This window comes from Athene noctua, chromosome 5, assembly GCF_965140245.1.
Source record: "Athene noctua chromosome 5, bAthNoc1.hap1.1, whole genome shotgun sequence".
Taxonomy (NCBI): Eukaryota; Metazoa; Chordata; class Aves; order Strigiformes; family Strigidae; genus Athene; species Athene noctua.
In genome coordinates this window covers 32,660,865-32,685,608 of record NC_134041.1, presented here as the reverse complement: position 1 = coordinate 32,685,608, position 24,744 = coordinate 32,660,865, and the positions used below count along the sequence as shown (strand labels likewise).

At 48.4% G+C, this 24,744-nt stretch overlaps 1 protein-coding gene across 2 annotated transcripts in view; it reads right to left on the bottom strand.

The window, feature by feature from the left end:
• Window positions 1-8,583: 8,583 nt before the first annotated feature.
• TNR (tenascin R) overlaps window positions 8,584-24,744 on the bottom strand; it is an 81,270-nt gene continuing 65,109 nt past the window's right edge. For both annotated transcript variants that reach the window (XM_074906984.1, XM_074906985.1), the window contains 10 exons: window positions 24,303-24,446; window positions 23,519-23,638; window positions 22,830-22,973; window positions 22,094-22,224; window positions 20,961-21,093; window positions 17,834-17,985; window positions 16,775-16,871; window positions 15,830-15,991; window positions 14,037-14,200; window positions 8,584-13,586 (listed from right to left, as the gene is read on the bottom strand). In XM_074906984.1, the coding sequence (XP_074763085.1) occupies window positions 13,467-13,586; window positions 14,037-14,200; window positions 15,830-15,991; window positions 16,775-16,871; window positions 17,834-17,985; window positions 20,961-21,093; window positions 22,094-22,224; window positions 22,830-22,973; window positions 23,519-23,638; window positions 24,303-24,446 (1,367 nt within the window). In that variant the 3' untranslated portion in view covers window positions 8,584-13,466. The remainder of the gene's footprint in view (window positions 13,587-14,036; window positions 14,201-15,829; window positions 15,992-16,774; window positions 16,872-17,833; window positions 17,986-20,960; window positions 21,094-22,093; window positions 22,225-22,829; window positions 22,974-23,518; window positions 23,639-24,302; window positions 24,447-24,744) is intronic.

Below are 24,744 nucleotides of genomic sequence, written 5' to 3'. Positions count from 1 at the left end.
TGGGACAGGGCAGACCTCCATCTCCTGAAAAGCAGGGCCATCACTGTCACCCTGCACCCTGACACCGCCGCAACGCCCCGATGCCCACGCTCTGTTCCTGGAAAGGGGACACTGCAGCCAAGCGCGGGGGGGGGGACACCGAGCATCCCCACGGGACGGGGGTGCCCTGGGGGCTGCTCTCCGAGGGCAGTGCCTGGCAGCACTAAGGGTGCTGTGCACCCATGGAGATAATAAATGATGGTTTGACCCGAGGAAGGCTTTCCAAGGTCACGTAGTGTTTTGAGATTTTCAAAATTTGATTTCAGTTCAATTTGGATCCCACCTCCCCACCCCCTCCCCCAATTTCCACTTGCTGCTTTCTCTCCATCTTATTTTTTTTTAAATCTCCGTATGAGGGATATCCAGGAATCACTGGATCCCGATTGCTTTCCATTCTAGGGCTGAGCAGTCTCCACACAGAGTTGTGATGTTAACAGCTGGGCAAGCTGTGACTAGAAAAATGTTTTGCTAGAATTTTTCTGGTTGGTTTGAATCCTTTCAGCTTGCAAAACCCTCATGCTTGCCCGTCATACTCCAGAGTTAGAAGATTTGCTTTTCCACTTTGGCCTCGGTGCTAACTCATTGGGCTGGGGTAGCCGGGGCTGCCTGACCCTTCAAGGCTGCTGGAAAACAGCCCTGTGCTCCTGGTGCCATGGTCTGGCAGCGCCAGGAGCAAACCTGCACTGGGAATACAAAGAGGGAAAGAGGGGCAGAGAGGAGGGGTGGAGGGATGGAGGCAAGCTGCCTGCCAGCCCTGATGGTCTTCACTGCCCTCCCTCCTGCTGCCTTCATTCTAGTTCTGAGCCTGGAGGGGTGACAGACCCCAAGAAGTGCATATTGCTGGCTACAGCTTGTGCTAAGTGCCTCTGCCTTTGGGCTGTGGGAAGTACCAAACCTTTTTTACCTAAAAATTTGCTGCTTGTTAACACCAGGAAATTTTTCCTTGGTTTTATGCTACAGGATGGAGATCCCAGGACTTTGCACCGTGTTCATGGCTCACTACATCCCAGCTCACCTGATCCCAGCTCACCTGATCACGGTTCTCCCCTTTCACTGAGCTGCAGCAGTTCCCTCATTTGCAGGTACCAAATCCCCCTACAAAAACACGCAGAAGAAACCACCTGAGTGCTGGCAGTCACCTGAGGGACATGTGGCCACCCTACAGCGCCAGATAGTGTAATGTCACCTTTGAAACCACCTAATAGGATTCCCTGGAAATATTTATTATTAGAGCTCCCTAAGGGTGAGCCTGACCAGAGGCATTGGGCTCGAGAGTGCCTGTCCCCGGGGTCGAGGGAGCTGAAAGCCCTGCCTGTCCCTGGCAGTGCTGCTGCCGTGGCAGCTGAGAGATTTGCTTTGTTCCCTGGGCAAACAGTCCCTCTGGGGCTTGCAGCTTTCTTGTTGCTAATTTAATTTGGCAGAGGCGTCACTGAGGGAGGAGCTGCTGGTCTGGGCACCTTCCTTGGCTTTTTGGGGGCCCCTCCAAGCACGGTTCTTTGGCGTACACTTGACTTCAAGCAGGAATATTGTGACAAATTGGCAGAGCTGGTGGGCACCGATAACATCTCTTAAACCTCTCGTGATGCTGCTACTTGTAAAGGAGAGTCTTGATTATAGCGATACCATTAAACCAAGTTGGGAAGCATTGGATAGACTTAAAGAAACTTAGAATTAATGCAAGAATATACAAATATAATCAGTCAGATGACATTTCTGTCTAGCCCAGTTTCCTCTTCCCTGCAGTGGTCCGTAGGAGATGCTTTGAAAGAATCTAAACATTATTTGATGCTTGAACCTGTGGATGTCTCCTGCAGTGAGGAGTTCCATGGCTCCTTCACACGCAATGTGGGAAAAAAGTACATTTTGGGGGGGTGTGGTCTGAACCTGCCACCTCCTAGTTTTGTTTGGTATCCAGCATATCTGGGCTCCAAGGGATCACATTTTGTTTTTCAGAAACTTGAACGGGTGAGAGGAAGCTGTGACTCAGCCGCTGCTGAATCACTGCAGCTCCAGATGACACCTCTCCCTGCTTGCTGGTGCAGGAACCAGTAAGTCCATACCAGACAAGCCCCTGTCACATCATGGGATGTCATTCTGAGTCCAGGCCTGGGACCAGCTGGAAATGAAATCCCACCTCCAGCCCATTTTCCACTCATCCTTTCCGAACTCCTTATTTCCATGTGAAATCAAAGTCCTTCCCATGCCGAAAAGCCCCCCGATCTTTCATTTCCTTCAAGTTCTGCTCAACCCCTCATTTTATTTGGAAAACACTACTACTTTTACACTGCAAATAGAAACACTCTCTTGTTTCCCCCTTGTTTCATTGGATTCAGATGTTTGAAAAAAATTCAGCAGTTTACCCCCGTACACAGCTGGGAGCTTCACTTCTGCCTTGGTAACACCTAGCTGGCACCTGAGGCCGGTATATTTGGGTTTTTCTCGGCATGGTGGGATGAGAGGAGATGTGAAGTGACTGCAGACACAATCACACCTTTCCTCCCAGCTGCTTGCTCTGCTCTCCAGTGGTGATTGCTGTTTGCAGATGTTAGCCTAACTTAAAGTAAGCAATGGAAAACTCTGCTCCCGGAGAAACATTCCTCTCATTTTTCCCCCATGCTTATGCCTTTCCCCTCCCTCTCCCCCTCCCACAAAAAACCGTCTGCAGTTTAAACACCAAAAATAAAGCAGGCCTGGTCGTAGGCTGGATAAAAATAGCAGCCCTTGGTATTTACTTTACAATCAGCAATGGGTTTTCCGGCTTTGGAAGAGAATGGGGAGGCAGGAGCAGGATGGAAAGGTATGGGATGGTGACCCTTGACGTGGTGGAGAACAAACACTGAGCTGGTGTTTTGGGGCTGGCCTGCTCCATGGCAGCTGCTTCACCCCCTCCTCTCCCTTGGTTGGCGCCTGCCAGGTTCTGTCCGCTCAGGTAGGGGGGAGCCCTGGGGAAGGGTTGGTCTCAGATGTCATCCCACCTTGGTGCTAATGTGCTGTTTTGAGGCTGCTCTTAAGTGCCTGGGGCTCTGTCCCACGTGGGCAGTGATGGGGGAGAGGCTGCTCTTAGAGGAGCAAGACTCACCAAACTGGTGAGGTTTTTGGGGCTGCCTCTTCTCCACCCATCACCTAGGAGGCTTTGGGTGCAGCTGGGCTTGCTGAGGGGTGTCTGGATCTGCTGGAGCATCCCTCCCTGGTGCTTAGGGGAAAGAAAGGGCTGGGGTGGGGAGCAAGGTAGGGTCTTTGGGTGCATTCTCAAGTTCTGCTTGGGGCTTGTGTTGAGTAAAGATGGGGTATGGGGACTCGAGTGTGTTTGGGGAGGAGGGAGGGCATGTGTCTCTGCTTGGGGTGTGTTTCAGTATGTGCCATGGGGTTTGGAAGGAAAGCAAACCTCATAGGTAGAGCTCTTTGTTATTTTAGAGCTGATGATTGTTTTGTGTGTGTGAGCCTTCAGGAACTCCTTCCTGAGGAAATCCTATGGGCAGTGCTGGCGGCAGGGAGAGGAGACATGCTGGGAGGTGGGGAAAGCACTAGGGCCAGGTGGGTCCTGGCAGTGTGACATGGTGCCTTCCCATTTAGGGAATGGCTTAAGGATCAGTTAGGTGAAGGACAGGAAACAAAATCGGTGAATGGGGTGCTCTGGGGGTAACTGGCAGCATCTTCCTGTCACCTCTCAAGGGCTGGATTTCTGGGAGGTGTGAACTGAAGACAGAGGAGTGTGTGATGCTTGGACATGGCCCCAGTGTCCCTGAGAACCAGCGTGTGCCCTCAGCAGATGGAAGTGGTAGCTCCTGCCTTCTCCTGGAGGAGCCACTCCCAAGGGTTTCCCGTGCCAGGTGAGTATTGCATCTGATCTGCCAATGTTGATTTTTAGGTGAAAAACCTGCTGTCCCCTCTGGTGCAGTCCTTCCTTTGGCTCAGCCCCATGATAATCAAGAAGCAATCAGCAGCTGTCCTTGCTTGACAGCTTCCCCCAGAGCCCAGCCAGGGTGAACAGGGAGATCCCATCCCATTTCTTTAATGATAAGCAGCTGCCAAATAATAATAATAATAATAATAATAATAATAATAATAATAATAATAATAATAATAATTATTATTATTATTATTATTATTATTATTATTATTATTATTAATGTTTGTATTATCCTTTCCCCTCTGTAAGCTATTTCCACGGGGGAAGCTGTTCCTGGAGATGTCCTCAGCTTGGGACCACATGAGGATTTTGGCTGGTGGCACCGGAGTGGTTGGCCAAGGTTGTGCCCTTGTGCCAGGACATTTTGTGCTACCCTTGGAGCTTAGCTCCTGCCTGGGGATGGGGACTATTTGACCCTTGCTCTTCACAGTTTAAAGTCTTCCTCCTCCTCATCTCATTTGCTACTGGGGTGGGTGGGGGGGTGGGGGGGGTGGGAGGGATTGGGAGGAAGGATGTAGCTGGGCTCCAGGGCTTGGGCAGGGCACCTTGGTGGAGGCTTACCCACGACCTGGGGAGGGAACTGAGAGTGAAATGCAAATTGTGGTGAGTGAAAGAGAAAAAACACACCGAAGGCCTTTCTCCTGGGGGTGTTTTGCCTCTTTCTGCTCCTCATGAGAGAGAGTAGGTTCCTTTATTTGGAGGCGCAAAGTCTCGCTTGAGCTGGGGGGAGAGGTGACCTTGGGTCGTGGGTGAGGAACTGATACGAGACAGTGAACAGGCAGATGCCAGCTGCTTTCAGCATGACTTCGTGCAGCAGGGGATGTGGGAACAGGAGGAGGACCAGAGCTTGTCCCCAGGAGCACGGGGTCGCTGGCTGCCATTGATGTTCCTCCAGCCCTGTTCCCTCTGCCGCTCCTCTCCCCACCACCTGTTTCCAACACCTTCTCCTGACCTTCTTAGGGGAAGGCTTTTCCACTGCATCCCCCCCCTTCTCTCAGTTTTGGGGAGGATTTTTCTTAGAAGCATTTGCAGAGTTGCTTTCTTCAAATCCCTCTTTTGTTGTAATGTCACCAAATTCAGGGGACAGCATGGGGACAAGGGACTGTTGTGGCAAACAGAAGCAGTTTGCGTTCCCACCAGCATCCCGGTGTGCTCCTCTCTGCCGATGGGCAGCCATGCCAGTGCCTATGGAGGAGTAGCACCAGGGAGATAACCTGGGTGGGAGCAAGAGGATTAGCCCTGCTGCTGGGAATGAGCCTGCTTATACATTGCATGTTGCCTGCTAGAGAGGGGCTGCACACATCCAACATCTGTAACAACAGCAAAAAGCAATCCAAAATACTGGGAGGGAGAGAAGTGCCACGATAAGAAGTCCCTAATCACAGCTAGATTCTTGCCTCAAACATAGTGTATATAATATGGATTTATTTTTTTGGTGGGGGAGATTGTTGAAACAGGTTGGAAGCAGAAAAATCGTTGCATGTTGATGCCTTGGCTGTAGCACAGGGAAGGGGGAATAAGCCTGTGGGTTGCTATTCACAGCGTGCCTCATCCCAGGGAGAGGGGACAAATCAATGAAATTTAAAAGCCCTGCATTTAGATTTGATTAAAAGAGATATTTTTTTTTTTCTACGCTCTACATAATTAAGCTTTAGAGCTTGTAGGCACAGGGGTTGAAAATATAAAAATGGGAATGAAGGTTTTAAAGGGATGACGAGCACATCCAGGCTTATGAGGGAGAATTAAAACTACAGAATGTTAAAGATGGTGCTATAAAAATCACATCCACAAGGCATAAAGCAGCTGTGAATTCATGGGATGAGGATGCCCCGTCATCGACCTGCTCCAGCCTTGCTCCTGAAGGCATTGCACCTCCTCCCATGGTGCTGCTTGCCCCTGGGCAAGCATTTCCCTTGTGTTTTTTCAGGCTGAGGTTACAGGGTGTGTTGCTGGGAATGCATTACTCGAGCTCCAGGTTTGGGATGGATGCCCAATGCCCTTGCTGAGAACCTTTGTACACCCTCCTGATGTTTGCTGGTAGAACAAAGTTCCCAAGCATCACTCATGCAAGAAGGGGACTTTGGTAAGAGGGCTGTGAGCTGTGATGAAATTATCTCCGTACAAAGTGCAGATGGGGGCGGGGGGGGGGGTTGGGGGCTGGCAGTGTGATGCTCTGCAACTGCTGGAAGTGTCCAAAGAGGAGCGTGGCTGCCTGCAGTGTGACCATGCTGCCTGCCAGTGCTGCCTGGTCTGCTCAAGGAGGCGCATTCCTTGGAGAGTCTGAAAGTGTGAGATCCCACCATGTGTGATACTGCAGGACCATGTCTAGAGTGTACAGATGCCTCTGAGCTGTGCAAGGGCAGAGGGGCCCAGAGCGATGAGGCTGGTGAGCACCTGTGATGGTGGTGGGGCAGGAGGTCCCCAGGGGTGGATGTGGGGGGCAAAACACCTCCCTGGCTTAAGTCACAGAATCACAGAATCATCTCTGTTGGAAAAGACCTTGAATATCATCCGGTTCAACCCTTAACCTCACACTGACCATTCTCAACTCCACCAGATCCCTCAGTGCTGGGTCAGCCCAACTCTTCAACCCCTCCAGGGATGGGGACTCCCCCCCTGCCCTGGGCAGCCCATTCCAACGCCCAACAACCCCTTCTGGAGAGAAATTCTTCCTAGTAGCCAGTCTAACCCTGCCCTGGTGCAATCCTTCCCTGGTTTCAAGTCAAAATTTGGAATGTTTAAGAGAGGGCTTGTGCCAGCCCTCACCCCCTTCTTATCCCAACTGAAGCATGAAGCTGGGCCACGGCTCTGACTCTGGGAGGTGGGTTATGGGCCAGGATGAATGCTGTGGCTCCACATACACCTGCCTTCTCTGGGTACCAACCTCCAAGTGGTGCGTGCCCACCTCATGCATCTGGTTATTGCAATGGGAGTCTGTGTTTCCTTCAGGTGAGCTGTTTTAAGGGCTGTCTGCAGGGATTGGGGGTCCTGGAGGTCCCACTTGGCCCCAGACATGCTGAATGGAGTGTACAGTAGAGGGCGCTGCCCTTCTGCAAGGGACCACAAATGACACTCACTGCATTGGGCCAACTCTTAGCCAAGCAGGGGGAGGCTGGGATGACAAACACAGGGATGACAACCCTTCCTCTCTATCCCAAACTCATCTCTACCCCTTGGATCCTCTATGTGCAGAGGAGAGCCCTTGGGCTTGCCTGAAGGGTCTTCCATGGCACTGACTCCCTTCAGACATGAAGGGACAACAGTTAATCCAGACAGTTGAGTCTGTTGGGCTTCAGGCTTGGCTTTTTGCTGTGCTGGTGGCCATGGCCAAGGTGGGGGATCCCCGTGCTTACGACTTCCTTTTTTCTTTCTCTTGAATCGGAGAAAGAAAGAGAAGTTGAGAAGCTGCTGCAAAGCAAATGCCCCTGTTTTGTCTCTCTGAAATTAAATTTAGAAAATATTTAAGTGGTCTGGCAGAAGAGCTTCTTTCAGGCTTTCTCATCCTGCCTGGCTACATGTCAAACATGAAAACTTAAGATGAGGAGGTCTAAATAAAGTCTGCATGTGAAATAAGAGGAAACTTTCAAAATCCTCTGAAATTCATACTTGTCCCAGAGATTTTTGCTAAATCAATGTTGGTTGTTGTTTTTTGGACATTTTTTTTGTTTCCCACTGGGAGCATGTTATGCTGGAAATAGCCTTGCAATTTGGTTTTCAGTGGGATTTCCATCGTGCTGAGAACAGATTGCTGTCTATATTGGGAGAAAAGCTCTAATTGAAGACTTTGGGGTTGTTTTGCTCTGCTCCCATGCATTTACACTGCAGCTTTGCTTTCTCTGGCTGCAAATTGCAGAGCTGAGGGCCTCTCTAGCTTGTGGGAGTAGCTAAATTTATTAAGGAAGCATCTTGCACTGGGCTGAGGTCAAAGCGCAGCTCCCTGCCTTACCGGTGTTAAAGGACAAGCCGCACGGTCTGTCTTTGTGGACACTTCATTGGTATTTATTTTAACAAGATAATTCGATCAGGGGGGACCTTGGGGAGCCTCTGGTCTGACCTGCCGCCCAAGACAGCCCTGGGGTCAGATGAAGTTGCTCAGGGCTTTCTCCAGCCTGGTCTTGAGCACCTCCAAGGATGGAGATGGTACCACCAGCCAGCGCTGAGCTGTCCCCAAAATTTCCTCCCTCTGTGTTTTTTTTGTTTTTTTTTTTTATCACATTGCATTGCTTTGCCTCAGGTGCTCGCTTCCTCCCAGTTTGTGTTTCTTGGTGTGCTTTGCGAATGAGGAGTGTGGTTTCTTCCAGCTGCTGCTGGGCTCGCTGGGGCAGCTGTCTCGGCTGGGCAACACCTTGCAGCTCAGCTGCAAACCACAGAGAGAAAAACCAAGCCTCTGTGCCCAGCTGCTTCGGATGCAGAAGTACATGAGTCCCTCCACTGGGGCAGGGCATGACCTTGCAGGAGGGTGAGAGCATGTGAATCCCTGCTAATGAGCCCCCCGTGCTCCTTCTCCCATGGGGTAAATGAGGATTAGGGACAGGAGATGCACTGAGGTCACGGCTGTGATGCTGCCAGGCTTGGATACACCAGAACCCCGCTCCCACAGCACTCCCGGACAAGCACACAGCTCACTCCTTCGGTATCTTTTATTAATGTATAGAAAATGCATTAAAAAAGGAACTATACATAGCCTAAGAGCGGTCAGGACTAAAAATACTAGTTAACAATGGTTAACAAGCGTTGATCCCATTCTCTGAGCTAAGTTTTCATTACAGGGTGGGGAGGGTTGTTTAATATATTATTTATTTATATTGTTTATTTTATTTATGCATTTATTTGCTTTTATCTTCCCCCTCATTTGGTTGTGTTGGTTTGTGTTTGAGTTCATCAGAACCTGTCCAAGGGATTTCGTTGCCTCCGTTCTTTCTTCTTATTTAAGGTTTTTAATTTTTTTAAAGTAATAAACACAATTCCAGGGTAACACCTGTACAGAGGGGGCTGCTTGTTCGTTTGTTAGATCTTCGCGTCACCATCCTTCTGAGAAACCACTGACACCTAGAGAGCTGCAGCCTGGGTACCAAGGCAGCTCTGGGCATCAGCATCTCCCCAGGAAAGAGTGTTTCCCTCCCCCTTACTGCAGACCTCCCCCCTGGGAGGGGCAATGAGCTGCCACCATGCTCTGGGCACCATCAGGTTCAAGGAAGGGGGAAAGTGACCCTGGAGGGTACTGGTGGTCCTCAAGAGGCTTGGTTGAGTTTGTTGACCATCCTGGAGTGCTTGGTTGACAGAAACAGGAATGAGCTTCTTGCTTGGCCTTGGGACAGAGACCTTTGTTAGTGGGTGTAAGCATGACTTGAAGTGTTTTTTGGGGTGAGACCTCTTTGCTGGCAGTGTCTGGTAAGGTCAAAGCTTGTGTGTGTTGCTGGGGGGCACAGGGCGGGGGGTGTGTGGTCATCGCAGGGTGTGATGGTGGGGACACACCAGGAGTGTGGCTCTGGGTCTGCCACATAAAGGGCATGTACTGGCACAGAGGCGATGCACTGGGCAGGTACTCTGACTCCTGCTGTATTTGGGCAGGTCACTCTAAGTCTGTTGTAGGCACAGGGTCACCCCAGTGTGGGAACACCACTACCTGAGCCCTCACCTGCTGCACCACTGGGGACAAAGGTGTCATGAGCTGTGATTTCCACACCCTGACACTTCAGCTGGAGTAAGCATCACTTTGGGAAGAAGGTAGGAACTTGGGGCAAGAGGGCATTTAGTCTGGTGCTATGCTTTGAGATGTCCATGGTAAAGTAATACAAAGATGAGTAGAAGCAACGGCTTCTTCCCAACCTTTGTGTGGCTCTGACACTCTTCCAGCATCCTTCTGGCAAAACCCAGCTACCTTTGGGGAAGGCCTGACCTCTTTCTTTCCCCATATTAGTCATTTATAAATGCTGTCTTAAGGATCACTTCACTAAAAGCAGCTTTTCCTTTCAGGCCTTTTTTTTCTTTGGTTACATTTTAGTGCAGTGCGTGGTGGAAAGGTGGGCTTGGAGGACTGGCAGGAATGGAAACAGAGGGAAATCAAAACTGTGTGAGCGATGAAAATGTCCCTTGGTGTTTCCTTCCAGGATTTGGGGGTTAGAAAGAAGAGATGGCTTTGAAAGGCTATGGGGGTCCTCGGCAGTCATGGTGCTTTGCTGGGTTAAGGACATGACATGCTTCTTCTTGTTTGATGTTATGGGAGTTGGCATCTCACAGTGGATAGTGTGATTTGAGTAACAGCTTCAAGGTTTTTTTAGGTGCTGTAGCAAGCCTGGGTCATATGAGCTGGGTGGCAGAAGAGCCACCAGAGCCCAGTGATGATTCATGTGCTGGAGCCAAGGTCTCTCAAGATGAACACTGCAGGATCCAGGCTAGGTTTCTGAGAATTTCAGGCCTGTTGCCAAGACTTCATTCAATCTCAACGCTACACTGATGGGCGACAGGGCCAAACTTCTTTTGGTTGGACAATGAATTCAGAAAAAAGGCTTGCCCAACCAGTGATGGAGGCTAAAGAGAGACTGTACTTAATCACCTGGCTGTTCTGTATCATCAGCATCAAGCAAAAATTTGCTGAAAACAACTGGCAGGAGCTTTGCCCAGAAAAATTAATCAGGCAACAATGAAAAATAAATCTCTGGAAAACTGTATCTTGTAGATGGACAATGTGAACAAGGGACAGTGGCCCAAATGACCAGGTCATTGCTGCTGATTGTTTGCTGAGGCTTGGGTTAGGTTATCACCAGGAGAGAAAAACCACCACATGTAGATGTCTTTCCTTTAAAAGTTTTTAGCAACTGCATTTCACCAAGGTAAGGGAAAGGCAACGCCTTGGCACTGTGTTTGAGATCAAGGACCAGCATTGGTATATAGTGGCACTGGAAGGTCAGATATTATCTCCAGAGTCGTCCTTCAGAATTGATGATGGAGTTGAGTCAACGGGGCCTTTTCATCTTCGTTACAGGACTTACAAAAGGAATGACAGACACAAGCAGGGAGGGAGAGGCATACATTAGAAAATCTATTTAGAGAATAATCAACCTTTTTGAGGATTTTCTTTTGAATCTCCTGGAAAAGCTTGGTGTATGTTGATTTTCTGTTTGATTTTACCTTTGAAAAGAGGAGCTTCTCGCCTTCCACTTGATTGTGAATGATGAGCTCCCATGTTTCCACTGATGCCTCTTCCTTTCACCTGGGTAGATAAACAGCACCATCCGAGGCAGGTGATAATGCCATCCATCGCCAATTTGCTCCTACTTATAACCCCAGCACTGTAGTGCTTTTGTTAGGACGCTTGTTGCCTGTAAACTCTTGGTGATATTGGGAAAACGTATTACTCTGCTGGTCTACTAGGAGGCTTCTTAGGTTTTAATCAGTTCTGTCTGCTGCTTCTTGTTGTCTTTTGGGACCTAAAACAGGGCAGGTTGCTTGGAAGGTGTGACATGCTGCCATCTGTGACAATGGCCATGTCCTACAAGAGATCCCATCACCTGTAGCCTGACTGACCTGTTCCTCAAGTTGACTTGTTGCCTGATTTAATCCTGATGGTAAGTAAGAAGAGGTGCCTCATTTACCTATGAGATATTGCTGAACTACAGCATCCTTCCTCCAGGTTGGTCTGCAGCTTGTAAACTGACCACTTGAAGGGCTGGACCCTGTATCTAATCCGGTCCTTGGGGTTAGCTATGATTTTGTGTGCCAGTACGTGGCATGGACAAGGAGGCTTCATTTCCCACTTAATACCCTTCTTCATCTCTGCAGCCATGGTGAGTAACGTCAGAAAATGCAGGAGCATGACCGTGAAAGAGACACTGGCCTGAATTATAAGCTACTGCAAAGATGCCTTTATGTTGCCATCTGGAAGATGTTTCTTGAGACAAAGCAGCTTCAGTGTGATAAAATCAAAAAGCAGTGTTTAGCATTTGTAATGCTCCCTTGGCTGTGAACCCAGCGATGAGCTGCACTGTCCTTGGATGTGGGGACGAGTCCCTTCTCTGAGACCAAGCCAGTGACAATGCCCAGCATTGATCAGAGTCCTTGGCAGAGGAGTGACTCCAGCATGGTGGTCATTTGGGCTATGTGGAGGTGGTGTCAAGGATTACAGAAAGCAGACAGAGCTATCTGAAGGGTCCATCACCCTTAAGATAAAAAACATTAAAGATGGGAAGAGTGAACTCATCTGTTCTTCCAGGAGTCTTGATGTGCTCCAAAATCTGAATGGACTAAGCCTTCCTTCCAGGAGGGGAAACAGTTCATTTCCTGTTAGAGAGACGGTGATACCAAGGCACTGAGATTTGAGTCCCTTTTGTGACGGTGGTGAAGAGAGATGGTGTAGGACAAGGAAGGGAATGGGAATTTCTCAGCTTGCACTTGTCTTCTCTTGGCTGCATCCTTATCCTTCCCTGTGTATGTGAGGTCCCTGAACAAGAGCATCTGGGCTGTGCTAGCTGCTGTCTGGGCTGCAGTTGTGTGATAGCTCTTTTGGTTGCTGATCCTTCTCTGAGATTCTTTGGTTTGGGACCAATGACCTCTGTGAGAGACAGAATTGTGGAATTTGGAAATAGCAGAGGAAATGGGCCCTAGACTTCAAGATCACAAGTAGTGATTTTTCTCCCAAGTCCTCTAATTTGAATCCTTTCTCCTCCATCAAGCTCAGCATAACCCAGGAAGATGTCATGCACCTGAAGTGGGATGAGTTCAGCTCAGAGGAGAAGATGATGCAGGTTGAGGCTGGTGGAGCAGCTCTTGTTCCACTGCACCCCATGTACAGGATGACTTTGGCTGTGGTGGGGTCAACACGTGAGCTATGAGTTCTTTAGAGTTTGCCCACACATGCAGGTATTCACCAAGCCCTCCTGGTGTGATCTGTGAAAACTGGAGACGGGATAAGACTTGTGTTTGCTCATCCTTGCGTTGTCTCTATGCGTAAAGTGCCTGCACGCAGGGGAGGGATGACCAGGCTATGTGCCCTTAGCCAGAAGGAGAGACAGGCCTCTGCCTGCGGAAGGAGTTGGTGTCTACGGACGGCATGAAGCTTGGGACCTCCCTGTCAAGAGAGGAAAGGGAGGCAGGGAGAGGATGAGTGTCCCTGGCCATGACTGGGGTAGAAATGGATGCACTGAGGTCCCTGTGGGGAAAGTTTTTCCCATGAGCCCCATGACAAACGTTTCTAACAGGGTATGCTGGGGACTGCTAAGTCTTTTAAAAAAATATCAAAAATCTGTCTGTCTCTTTCTCTCTCTTTCTTCTCCTGTTAAGGGCCAGAATATTGGGGTAGGGAGACTGGAAATTTGGTATTTCTCTGGGACAGATGCAAAGAAATGAGGTCTTTCCTTTCCCATGACCTTTGCTTGTGCCATAGTTCCCTCCAGCACTCGTGAGGGGCAGGTTGCTATCTCAGACGAGTAGTAATTTTTTTTTTCCTTTTCATATTATAAAATACAAACAAATGACAGAAAAGGTCAGGTGGTGGGAAGTGGGAGGGGGTTCAGCTGGCTCAGAGCTGTAGGGACCGTCTCTTCCTCCCAGAGATGTTACGGTGGTTATAAGGTCTCATCTTCATTTCCACGAAGGGGATGGAGAACTCATGGCCTTTCCAATGGTACCAGTTAATCCCCTGGCAGAAGGGAGAGAAAGGCACAGGGTAAAGAAAGACCCTAACATGAAACTAGAGTGGGAGAGGAAGGAAATAAGGTTGACTGCTGTAGAGAAGCCAGAAGGAAGAACTTGCTACAGCAGGAGCAAGAAACTCTTCTGCTGCTCTGGCTTGATGGTTTTTCCCACTGTTCAAAGGCTCCTGATCAAACTTTATGTATGTATGTATTTTTTTTAAATGAACTTAACGTTCCATGGTAAATGACCATGGCAGCCAGTGTGAGGCACAAAGCACCAGCCCAAGTATTTGAAGGTGGTTCCATTTTCTCCAGCTTGTGTTGGGTCATACCAGTGGTGCTCCTGACCCTGGTGCACCGACCATGCAGCCCCAGCCCTAGCTTGGGCTTGCTGTTGTGCTTGGTCGCGCTGATAGGAGAAATGCTGAAGGCTTTCAGCCCAGCTCTGCCCTTACCTGACTGTGCCGGGATTCTCCGTACTTGCCGTTGAGGTTGGTGCGGTGACAGTTCTTATACCACCAGGCCCCTTTGTAGGACATGGCGCAGTTGGTCACAGCGACATCGTTGTCCCTGTCCTTGGTGGAGAAGGGGCGGCCCTGGTGATAGCTGAGGGAGTCCCCTGTGGAAAGAGGTGCCATTAGGGGTGAGGGAGCCTGAGTCTTCTGGTCTTTTCAGAAGAAAATTAGGATGTTCTGGTATATGTGGTAGCCTGTGGATCAACAGCTCAAGCAGCTGAAGGCCTGGGAATAATGTTAATTGGAATTGCTCACATTTGGTTCATCTGAGTGCTGTTGGTTTGGGATCAGTACAGACTATAGCAAACCTTAGAGGCTGCTTGGGTTTGGCAGATAGAATTCTGTATGGGTTTGGATCTGAATTTCAGCGTTTCAGAAATTAATTTAATCCTAGATTTAGGCATCCGTGGTTTCCTGAAGCCTGGATCTGCTACATAACTTCAGGATGCTTTCAGCCTCCTTCCCTCCTGTTAGCCACAGGGAACTTTTTCTCACAGAGAAGGCCTATGATTCACCTCTTGAACCAAAATGCTTGGCCTTCTTTTCTCCCTTTGGATAAGGGTAAGAACCTTTTGGAAGGTGCATAATGTCTTACTACACCAAAGCCACGAACCTCATCTTCTCTCCTTATTAGGAAAAAGTGAGCTGCTTTTGAGTGAAAGAAGAGCCAAAGTGAAACATGGTCATTATTACAACTGAGTGATGTACTTACACAGGAGACATTCTTAATATGTTCCTTGGTGGTCCCTAAGAAAATACGAAGTGGATCCATGCTAGCTGTGTGTAGTCCAACCACTGAGAGTCTTGCTAGAAAACCTCTTGGCAATAAACCATTTGGTCTTGTCTCTCTTTGCTCAAGGTGGAGCAGAAGCTTCTTGGTTGGGCAACTAGAAGAAGAGCTTGCTTGAGGAAAGGAAAGGAGTTGTTTCTGCAGCACTGTTACTGCCATTTTTGGCAATAGGTTGGGTGCCTGGTGCCCTGGAACTTAAGGTCAGATTAAGTGCCTTGTTGCACGCAACCAAGATCCCTGTCTTCTCTTCCAGTGGTAACTACCAGACATTGCATAAGAAAATTCCTGCATTTTAGATACAGTGTGTGGTTCCTCGCTAAGTATATGGCGGTGAAGCTTTGTATGGATCATGGGGGCTTGCAGTCACCGGGCATGTCTATCCCAGCTAGAGGGGCTGCAGCTGCATCCCTCTACTACTTCTTGGGGAAGACACCCCCTCCCTCCATCACCCACCATTTTCTGATGGGCTAAGCCTAGTGCTACTGCATCAGCTGAGCAAGCAGGGGTGACAGTGTCCTTGCAAAAGTGAGTTGTGTCTGGGACTTCCGCATCAGCAAAAGTAGACTGTGTTTGGCCTCTGCATGAGGAAACAATGAAGAAGATTTCAGATTTTTCCATTGCTGTGGGAGGGTGATAAAAACACCCCGCAGCATGGCATCAATAGCAAGCTGCAGTGATTGCCAAGTGAGACCTCTGACGACTGACCTGTTTTTTTGAACAGCAATGCCTCTGATATTTAATATCTAATCCCAGTGGAAAATTCCCTGGGTCCTTAGTGGGATTTATCAGCATGGTTTACATGATGGACTGAAGGAAAGCAGAAAGGGCTATGGGTTTGTCTTGCTGCTCCAGACAAGTAAGCTTAGATATTGGGATTTCCTTTACAGTTTCAGACCCACAAGTCCCAGGATTTCCCTACTACTTGCTAGCAATGAGGATGTACCCGAAGTGCCATTGTAGTCCCCTATTCGCAGCTTGTACAGGCTCCGGGAGTCGCCAATGGAGAACTTGTCATAGTAGGCGTATGCCGCTTCCTGGCCGTCCCTCATGTCTATTCGCAACTCATAGCGCCCTTGGGATGTGATCTTGTGGATATTGTCCAAGCCTGGTGAGACAAACAGCGAGACACCGTGTGAGACCCAGTGCCTGGATCTGCTCTGTGAGCAAACAAAAAGCTCTAGGCAAATAAAATGGCTGTGGGAATGAGAGCAAGCAGAGGAACCAAAAAGCAATAGCACTTCTGGTTAAGTCTTTGTCTCTCCTGGCACTGGTGGGGTCTGAACTCTCTGTCCCCACTCAAGTTTTTCCTCCCCATGGCTATGCTATGAGATGGGAGTTCAAGGCCCAGGTTCAGCTTTCTCCATGCTACTCAAGCTGGGGGCGTTCAGCTGTGGAGCCCTGTTGCTTCTGATGTTTCTGTTAAGCTCCCATATAAGTCAGAGCGTGTTTATGTTGCAGGGCTGGCCTTGGCTGATGTTCAGGTTTTGTGGGAGCACACTGTTTCAGAGTCATGCTGTGTCTCCCACTTATCCCTTTCCTACTTTCTTTGCGTTTGCTGAGCTGTAGATGCCACCAAGGCAACCTCTAGTCTTCCAAAGGAGGTTGATAGGTTTTGGTCCATGAAGACCCCCAGTGTACCTCCTTCTCTCCTAGGAGGAGCAAATTAGGGAGCTGCTGGCCTTCACAATGTGCTTTTATGTGGCATGCCCATGAGTGACTTTCTAACATGAAGGGCAGAGAACAAACAACAGAAGGAAAACTGTCCAAGGGAGAGCATAGAGGAGTGGGTTGAAAAGCGAGGAGCCAACAGCAGACATGGGTGAGCAGCACAGTGTATGGGGAGCCTGGGTTTGTCACGTCAATGAAAGACAACCAGATAAGGTCTTACCGAGCCAAAACTCATCCTCCAAGTTTCCAAAGCCAACCTGGTATTCTGCCCATTTCCGGAAGAAATCAGTCAGCCCATTCTGCCGCCTCTGGAAGACCTGTGGTACGGGAAGACCAGGGGGAAGTTCAGTGTGAAGGAGAAGAGGGCTGGCCTTGCCGAGCTTTGGAGCACATAAAATAAAGACAGTACTTTGTCTTTCCATCGTGCCTTTCAGGGTAGAAAATTGCAATGCCAATCCAGTTAATGTTAATTGCAGCCATGCAATTAATTCCTGTGCAGATGGAGAAACTGAAGAGATGTTAGATGATGTCCAAGGCAAGTCATTGTTATAATAGGAAGGAATCGGCCTTCAAGCTTTTTTCCCTACCCAATGCGTGGTGCCTCTGATTTTCTAGCATGTGATTCTGCTTTTGGCTGGCTTTTTCTGTGATATCCAAGGGGATGCTCTGAGGCAGAGTGAGATGGAGGGAAATTTCCTGGCTAAAATAACATCCATGCTAGAAACCAGCATTTGAGAAAGCTCCTTTTTTTTTGTTTCAACTATACATCTAGTGGAGTTTTGTGTAATGTGTGTAAGCAAGCATTTGACACAAATAAAATCAAAGCACAAGAGCATTATTTACTTAAGCTGTCAGTCCATCTATGTCAAGACAAGCAGTGTTTGTGCAATTCAAAAGCCAAATAGGCATTTTCCTCTAAAATGCTCCTGTGTGGACTCAATTGGGGTGATGCCTGACACCCTCCTACTGCAGGCAGTGTGAATCATTCCCCATGAAAGCTATCGGCCATTAATTTCATTTCTAGAACAATAAATCAGCTTCACTCTCAGATTTTGCTCTCCAGAAGCACTGCAAACACGTCAAATAAATCAAAGGGCATTCCTCCAAGTGTAACTGTTATTACTGGAGCTTGGGCCATTCCCTATGGCGTGGGAAATGAAGCGTGTGATATTAAGCCTGCTGTCGTTCCCGCGCAGCGTGGTGCTTGGCTTTGGTGTAGGATGAGGCTCAGTTACTTTGCAATAGGGACAACATGTAGGACAACTGCACAGCTACTCACAATCCAGCCGCCTCCGTCGGTGGTCATGTCACAGTAGACCTGCACCCGCTGGCTGAGGTCCCCGTTGATGGAGATGGTGTAGATGCCACTCAGCGTGTCTCCGTTCATCAGGTGCTGAGCGCAGTCCTGAGGGTTAGCAAAGACACGGCCACCTGTGAAATTTAAAAAAATACCCAAAATGTAAGCAGAGCATCACCCTTTCCACATGCCTTGGGCACCACTGGTTACAATCCAGGGAAGGTCTAACTTGGCTTCTGCATCTCAAGTTACTCTGCAAGGCAATGGGACTTTACATCTGTCAACATCAGGGAATTTAATGGAAAAAAATGTGTGCATATATTAATATCCCATACATCCTATATTGGAAAGCTGCATGGTAACATCACTATGAATGATGAAGGATGTCACTTCTTGGCCCATCTTTCTGCACTGCGTCTGAAACCCTGGGGTTTAAACTGTCACCAGCATATTTAGACAGCTGTGAAAATACCAAAACCTGTTCTCCTCTCAGAATTCCCAGCTCCAAACAAGTTTTATGATTCCAGGGGGATTCTCCTGATCCATGTCCTTGGAAATGATGGTGGACTTACACTAGGCTGATTGTCACTTGCAAACTGAGAAGGAATTAGACCATGTGAGATGCTAGAGATGGGTAGCATGGGCTGTGTGGCTGTGCTCCAGGTGTCCTCTAATGAAGAAACATCTCATTTAGGAGTCAGAGTTTAAGAGAGTCTTAACTATGAGACCCCAGCAGTATTGGGATGTCAACTCTTGGGTTAATTTTTTTTCTCATTTAACACAAAAGGGGGAAATACACCTTTTTCTTCGCTGTTAGTGTGTATAGATAATGGAGTACATGAGTGCAAAGCTGGCAATGTGGATGTGGCTTTCAAGAATGTCTTGATTACACATCGAGAAGGTGTGAAGGACATGCTGTGTCCATCTGTCACAACTGTGTGATACCCTGTAGGACCAGGGTACAGACCCTCGTCTATTATTTCTCACTTGGGTGTATTCCCCCCTACCCTTGGAACCTGAAGACTCAGAGGTTGTTGCTTTGTCCAAATGTTGAAGATCCCTTAAATTTTCCTGTCTCCATGGTCTGTAGCACAAAGTCTGGTGAGACAGTGTTTGCATTTTATAGTATCCAACAATGAAAACTGCTTCAAAGACAACCACTTCAGGCTCCCCTGAGCTCTGTGGAGATTACTTGTTTCTTAATTTATATTCATATCTTTAAGAGCCAAGGAGACCTTGAAAGACATTTCAAACCACTATAAATTATAAATACTGTATCTGTTTCTTCCTTTTGTCCCATCTGTATACAATTCCCCAAGAACCTTATGCAAACATGAAACAAAGAGGCTGAGCTATTAATATGTCAGAGGGAATAGAAGAACACCAGGATGTGTACTGTGAGCAAAAGGAAGCAAAACTATTTAAAATAAGCCTATTTTTTTTTCTTTTCTTTTTTTTTGTCTCCTTAAAGACAAGTCCTTGTTCTCTGCAAAGTGCACTGGTACACTACCAGAGTAAACTGAATCCCACCCAGACCCTGATTGTTTGCTGAGGGATGCTGCCCATGGACTGAATTGCCTTGACGGTTGTTCCTGGGTTCTTTTGTCTCATCGATATATAGGGTAAGTTGCGAGAAACTGATGTCTTGCTGATGCCTACCTTCTTCTTAAAAGCAAATTAAACCTGTGTTTGGATACTGCATCAGCTAGCAATGGTGTCTCTAACACTGCTGAGGTCTGACATTTGTATTTAATGGAAATGGTGCTCTCCTTGCCTGATGTGAGTGGGTTTCTGCTGCTTTATCCCAGCTGAGAAGCCAACCCTCTGCAGTTTCATCCCTGACTCCTTAACAGCCTCAAAGATTACACACATTTTTCCATCACCTGCCTGAATTGCGCTGGCTTTATGTGTCTGCGTAAGAAGCGAGAATAACAGGAAAGTCTGATCTGTAAATGCATTAGAGAAGAGTCTTCTTTCTTTTTGTTGATGTAAATAGTTTTTATTATCTCTTAAAAGCAGGTGAAGGTAACTGCATGTAACTGCAATGGGGAAGTGTATCCACAGCAGAATCAAAGAAAACTCTCCTAATTGAACTGGCAATGCAGATGGGAGGAATTTTGGTGGACATCATCTTCAGGCTTCTTAGTGATTTTGAAGCCCAGGAGAAATGTAATTGGATTCAGCCCTGGACAAAATGCATTCTGTTAAGTGCCCTGGCCTAGTAAGGCTTTTCAAAGAGGGTGAGGGATGATATGCTTTGCAGTTTCTAATGTGAATGGTTGGAAAGGGTGGGGGCAACAGTGACATTTTCACACAAGCGTTTTCATTCTTGCAAGTGTAAGCACTCTGTGAGGGTTATGGTGGCTGTGGATGCCCACTCTTTGATTTGGAAAGGAAGCCATTCTTGTTGCCTCAGTGGATAATGATTTCTCTAGAATTAGAGTGGGGAGAAATAATGCAATTAGACAAAATCAGTGGGACCACAGTCCTGCAGGCATGCTGGTTCTGCTGCCTCTGACTTCACTGGTGGTGGTAGAGATACACCTCCTTGATATTTCCAGGGAGTCCCCATTGCTGGAAACATTCAAGGTTGGACAGGGCTCTGAGCAACCTAATCTAATTGAAGATGTCCCTGCTTGTTGCAGGGGGATTGGGCTAGGTGATCTTTAAAAGTTCTTTCCAACCCAAACTCTTCTATGATTGGTATTTGTGAGAGATCAGGCCGTGTATACAGTGTGGAGACACCAGCTGGGTCTCTCCCCACTCTCTCCAAGAGCATACCTGTTGATAAGTGTTGTTGACTTCTGTGAGTTTTTTTCCTCTATTTATGCATTTGAGGAGGGGAAAGGGCAAGGCAAAGTGCATGGTAGATTGTTCCTAGTCTGAAGCTCAAATCCCCTTGCTCTGGGCTGGGTCTTGTGTAGATTCTCCAGCCACTAACCTTTTGTAGCAAAGCAGCACTGTGGGTCATGGCAATGAATGAACCTCTTTGTGGAACGTGGTGAGATGCTGCATGAGGAGGGAAAGCCCATAAAAGCATTCCATGTCTACCATCATGACATGTGGGCTAAGCCCCACCTGGCCGAGTAGATGTGGTGCAAGTCCTCACCTGTGGTGAAGGTGGTGGAGATGAAGCCACTCCGCATGGCATTTTGGGCCGCTTGCAGGCGCACTGTGTACTCTGTGGTCTCAGAAAGCCCCTCCAGGCGGATCCATGTGTCCTCAGCATCCACAATCAGCTCCTGCAAATGGGTCCCGGAAGGAGGTAGACACCAAGAGCAACAGATGAAAAAAGTGATGGGGAGCCTAAAGAGCAATCGAGGAGGGAAGGGAAGCCACGAACTATTGCAGCCCTTGGTGGCTGACTGAGAAGTGCTGCATGGCTGCTTACACCCCTGGACTAAGTCAGTGTGAGGTCAGTGAATATATTCAACCTTTTGGGATGGTTTGGGTGGGAGAAAGTTAGCTGGTTTGGACACAGGAGATTTAAATGTTTGCAGTCTGTGTGTTCTGTTTACTGCCTCTGTTGGGATCTGCATGCCCTCAGTACAGGGCATGACTGATTGCCCAAGCATCATAAGGAGTAGAGCTGACCAAACTTCATTATCAGTTAGTTTTGACTCTGTCAATTCCAGTCACATTAATTTTTCTGGTTGTCAGCCAATGCCACATAGCATTACATCGAACCCCTTCTGCGAAGCTATTATCCTCTGGCTGCTGTGAGCCAGTCACACTGGCAAAGGAAATGAGACTATTTGCAGTGACGTGTTTCTGATAGTGTTTGTAGCAGCTCTTCCAGACAGGCAGATATGGACACAGTCATTAAATAATCAAATATGTTGTATTGTGGCATTAATTAGATGTCTGTACCTATCTTCTTTTATGCAAGAAGGGCAAATGGCATTTTTAGCATCTCTGTTCATAGGATAATTTTCTCCTGCCTCAGCTTGCTTGTGTTTCACAAATTGTGAATTTCCCCTGTTCCTCCAAACTTTCCAGGTATGCCCTCTTTGCCCAGACCTGCAGGTGTGCATAAAGGTTTTGCCCTAGGCAATCTTTTCCTGCTTTTTCCAATTGTTTATTTAAAGTATCACTTATGCAGAAAGTAGCATCTGCCTTTCTGGTCTTTCCCTGACCTAGTAAGCATTGTTCTTCTGCTTTGTTGGTTTCTCCTGTTCATTTCTCCACAGTCACATTATTCTGTGACTTAATGACCCTCTTTCTTTGTGAGGACTCACTCACCTTCCGGCTGCCATCGGTGGATCTGTAGGTCATGACATAGTTCTCGATCTCTCCCATGGGAGGCACCCAGGAGAGCAGGGCGCTCCGTCGAGTGACTTCACTGGCGGTCAGATTTGTTGGAGGATCCAAAACTGCAAGGGATAGAGACAGGGACCCAGGGAAGTGCAAGTTCTCACACACAACCACACCAGCCCTGCTTCCCAACTCAGTTCACTGGGATTCAGCCTCGCAACTCTGAGCTACAGCCCAAAGTCCATCCTCACCCTCTGTTTCCAGACCTCATCTCCCATTCCCAGCCTTGAACGGTGCTCTGCAAACCCTCGAAAAGTCATCCTCTACCTGAATGCTCTCTGAAGGATAACAGCTCTGAAATTCATGTACTATGGGGCCTGCCAACTTCTTGTAAGCAAAATGGGTTGTAGTGCTCTTCTGGACTATGGCCTTGGGCAAAAAAATAACCAACGGTCAAGGGTCTTCTCGGGAAACCACATCCAGGGGAAATCAAAGAAAAGGGTGGATGGATGTTGAAAGGGTGAAAATGATGGTTGGTGCTTGTGATTAAAATTATGTTCTTGTGTCCAGCAGTGGTATTTGGGTGTCCTTTTGGCACAAGGCTACTTTTACCCCCATGTGTATGTGACAAGAACTTTGAATGAGCCTTGCTATCTGCTTTTCCTGGGGTGGTTGTATGGCTAAGGATGCATAACAGGCAGGGGGGGAAGGTGATTGTACGTACGAGTTGTGAAGTTGGTGCTAATGGTCTGGCTGGTGAGAGGTCCGTTGGTCGCATACATAGAGACTGTGTAGGTGGTACTGGGCAGGAGATTTGTCAGCTGGTACTCCTGATTGATTCCATCCACGAGAATTGTTTCTCCTGAAACTGTAAGACAAAATTGCTGAGTTAGGGTAGATGTTCAAGGTTGTTCTCCAAAATGTGTCTATGGGTATGACCTTATGAACAAAAGCATTTATACTGCTGAAACACCATGAGCTACTGTGCAGCAGCTGAGCTGCAGTGGTGGTGTTCAGTCAGAAGGATTGTCTTATTTTTCCCACAGTCTCTATATTTGTCTGATACTTTCTTTCCCTTCAGCAGTGGGTTTCATTGCATTTGCCACACACCAAGTTTCTGTGGGATGGGTACTTGCTTTCCCCTGGGCTGATGCTGGTGGGCCAGTTAGCAAAGCAGGAGCATCCCAGTCCCCTCCTGTGTGGACTGCCATACTTCAAGGCTTGGTGGGGGCCAGTGGAAAGCACGTGCCATTGGACCTGCACTGGAGGAGCTGACGTCTGGGGACAGGGTACAGCCCTGCCCTCCTGAATCAAGGGCTCCTTCCCTATGCCCTCTGTAGAGGGCACCCACCAAGCCCTGGGCTTTGGGATGGGGGAGAGGCAGAGATGATCTGAAGCAAAATCCCAGTGTACCTGCACGGCGGGTGAGGATGAGGATGTAGCTCTCCACCTCCGACAGTGGCGGGTTCCACTGCAGCAGTGCCTCGGTGGGGGTGATGTTGGTGGCCGTGACCCCCAAGGGGGCATCCATGGCTGCATGGGGGACAGATTCAGAAAGTCAGAGGCATTAAGAGGCTGGGCTATGTACTGGGAGGGCTTTTTGTGGCCCATTGCTCATGGTTCTGCCTTGCTGCCCAGGCATATGTGCCTGCAGAGGAGTTATTGCTGCCCTAGCTGGAGAGCAGAGATGTCATAACTTGTGCTACTCTGGTACTGGGGCTGCTCCTCCACTGTTTTCTGATGCACAGCTTGGGATCTTAGGCGGGTTTTTTTTTTAAGTTTTGAAGAATCTGGAGATAGCAGAGGATTTTATTCTTGCCACAGATGCTGTTTGTGTCAGGGCTTCCCCAGGGATTATTTCTGGAAGCCTGTACTCCCTTTAGGAAAGGTTGTCATGGTTGCCCAACATCCCATCTCTGGCTTCCCCATGCCCGGTACACAGATTTATCCCTCCTGCCTCCCCCCCCCCATGACTACCCATACATATTTGGGAAAAGCTTTCCCTAGGCATACGTCAAAAGTCCACGCTGGGCCCTTGTGAGCCTCACTTATCATCTCGAGCTTGCATCAGGCTGGCGTGAGGTCCAGCTTCCTCTCAGCTGCCTGATTGCTATTGTGAACAGGGGCTTCCAGCCCTGCCTGGGGCTGGATCTGGCACTGTTTGATTGCTACCTGCCCACCAGAAGCCCATTCCCACCTGTGTACACGATAATGGAGGCCACATCACTCTCCTCCCGGCCCCGCATGCTCTTCACCCCGATCTCGTACTTGGTGGCAGGCTGCAGGTGGTGGAGGGTGTACTCAGTGACATCTCTGGCAATGGTGATGCTGTCTGTCCTCCCTGCGGGGATGGAACCAAGAGCTTTGGCATCACGTTTGGTCCTGTCCCTGGAGTACAGGAGGTACTTGGGAGGGGAGAGCAATGCCACAAGCCCTCTCCAGGGCTGATATTGGACGTAACTGGGTTTAGTGCCTGCAAGTGCGCACCTGCATACCCATCACTCTGCTGGCTCAACCTTTTTGGCATCATAGGCAAATTAAGGCCAAGTCAGATGAGCCAGGGGAAGTAGGTGAGGGAGGTGGGATTTCAGGATCAGGCCCTGAATTAACCATCCCTGGGGAGGGTACACTACAGGGGT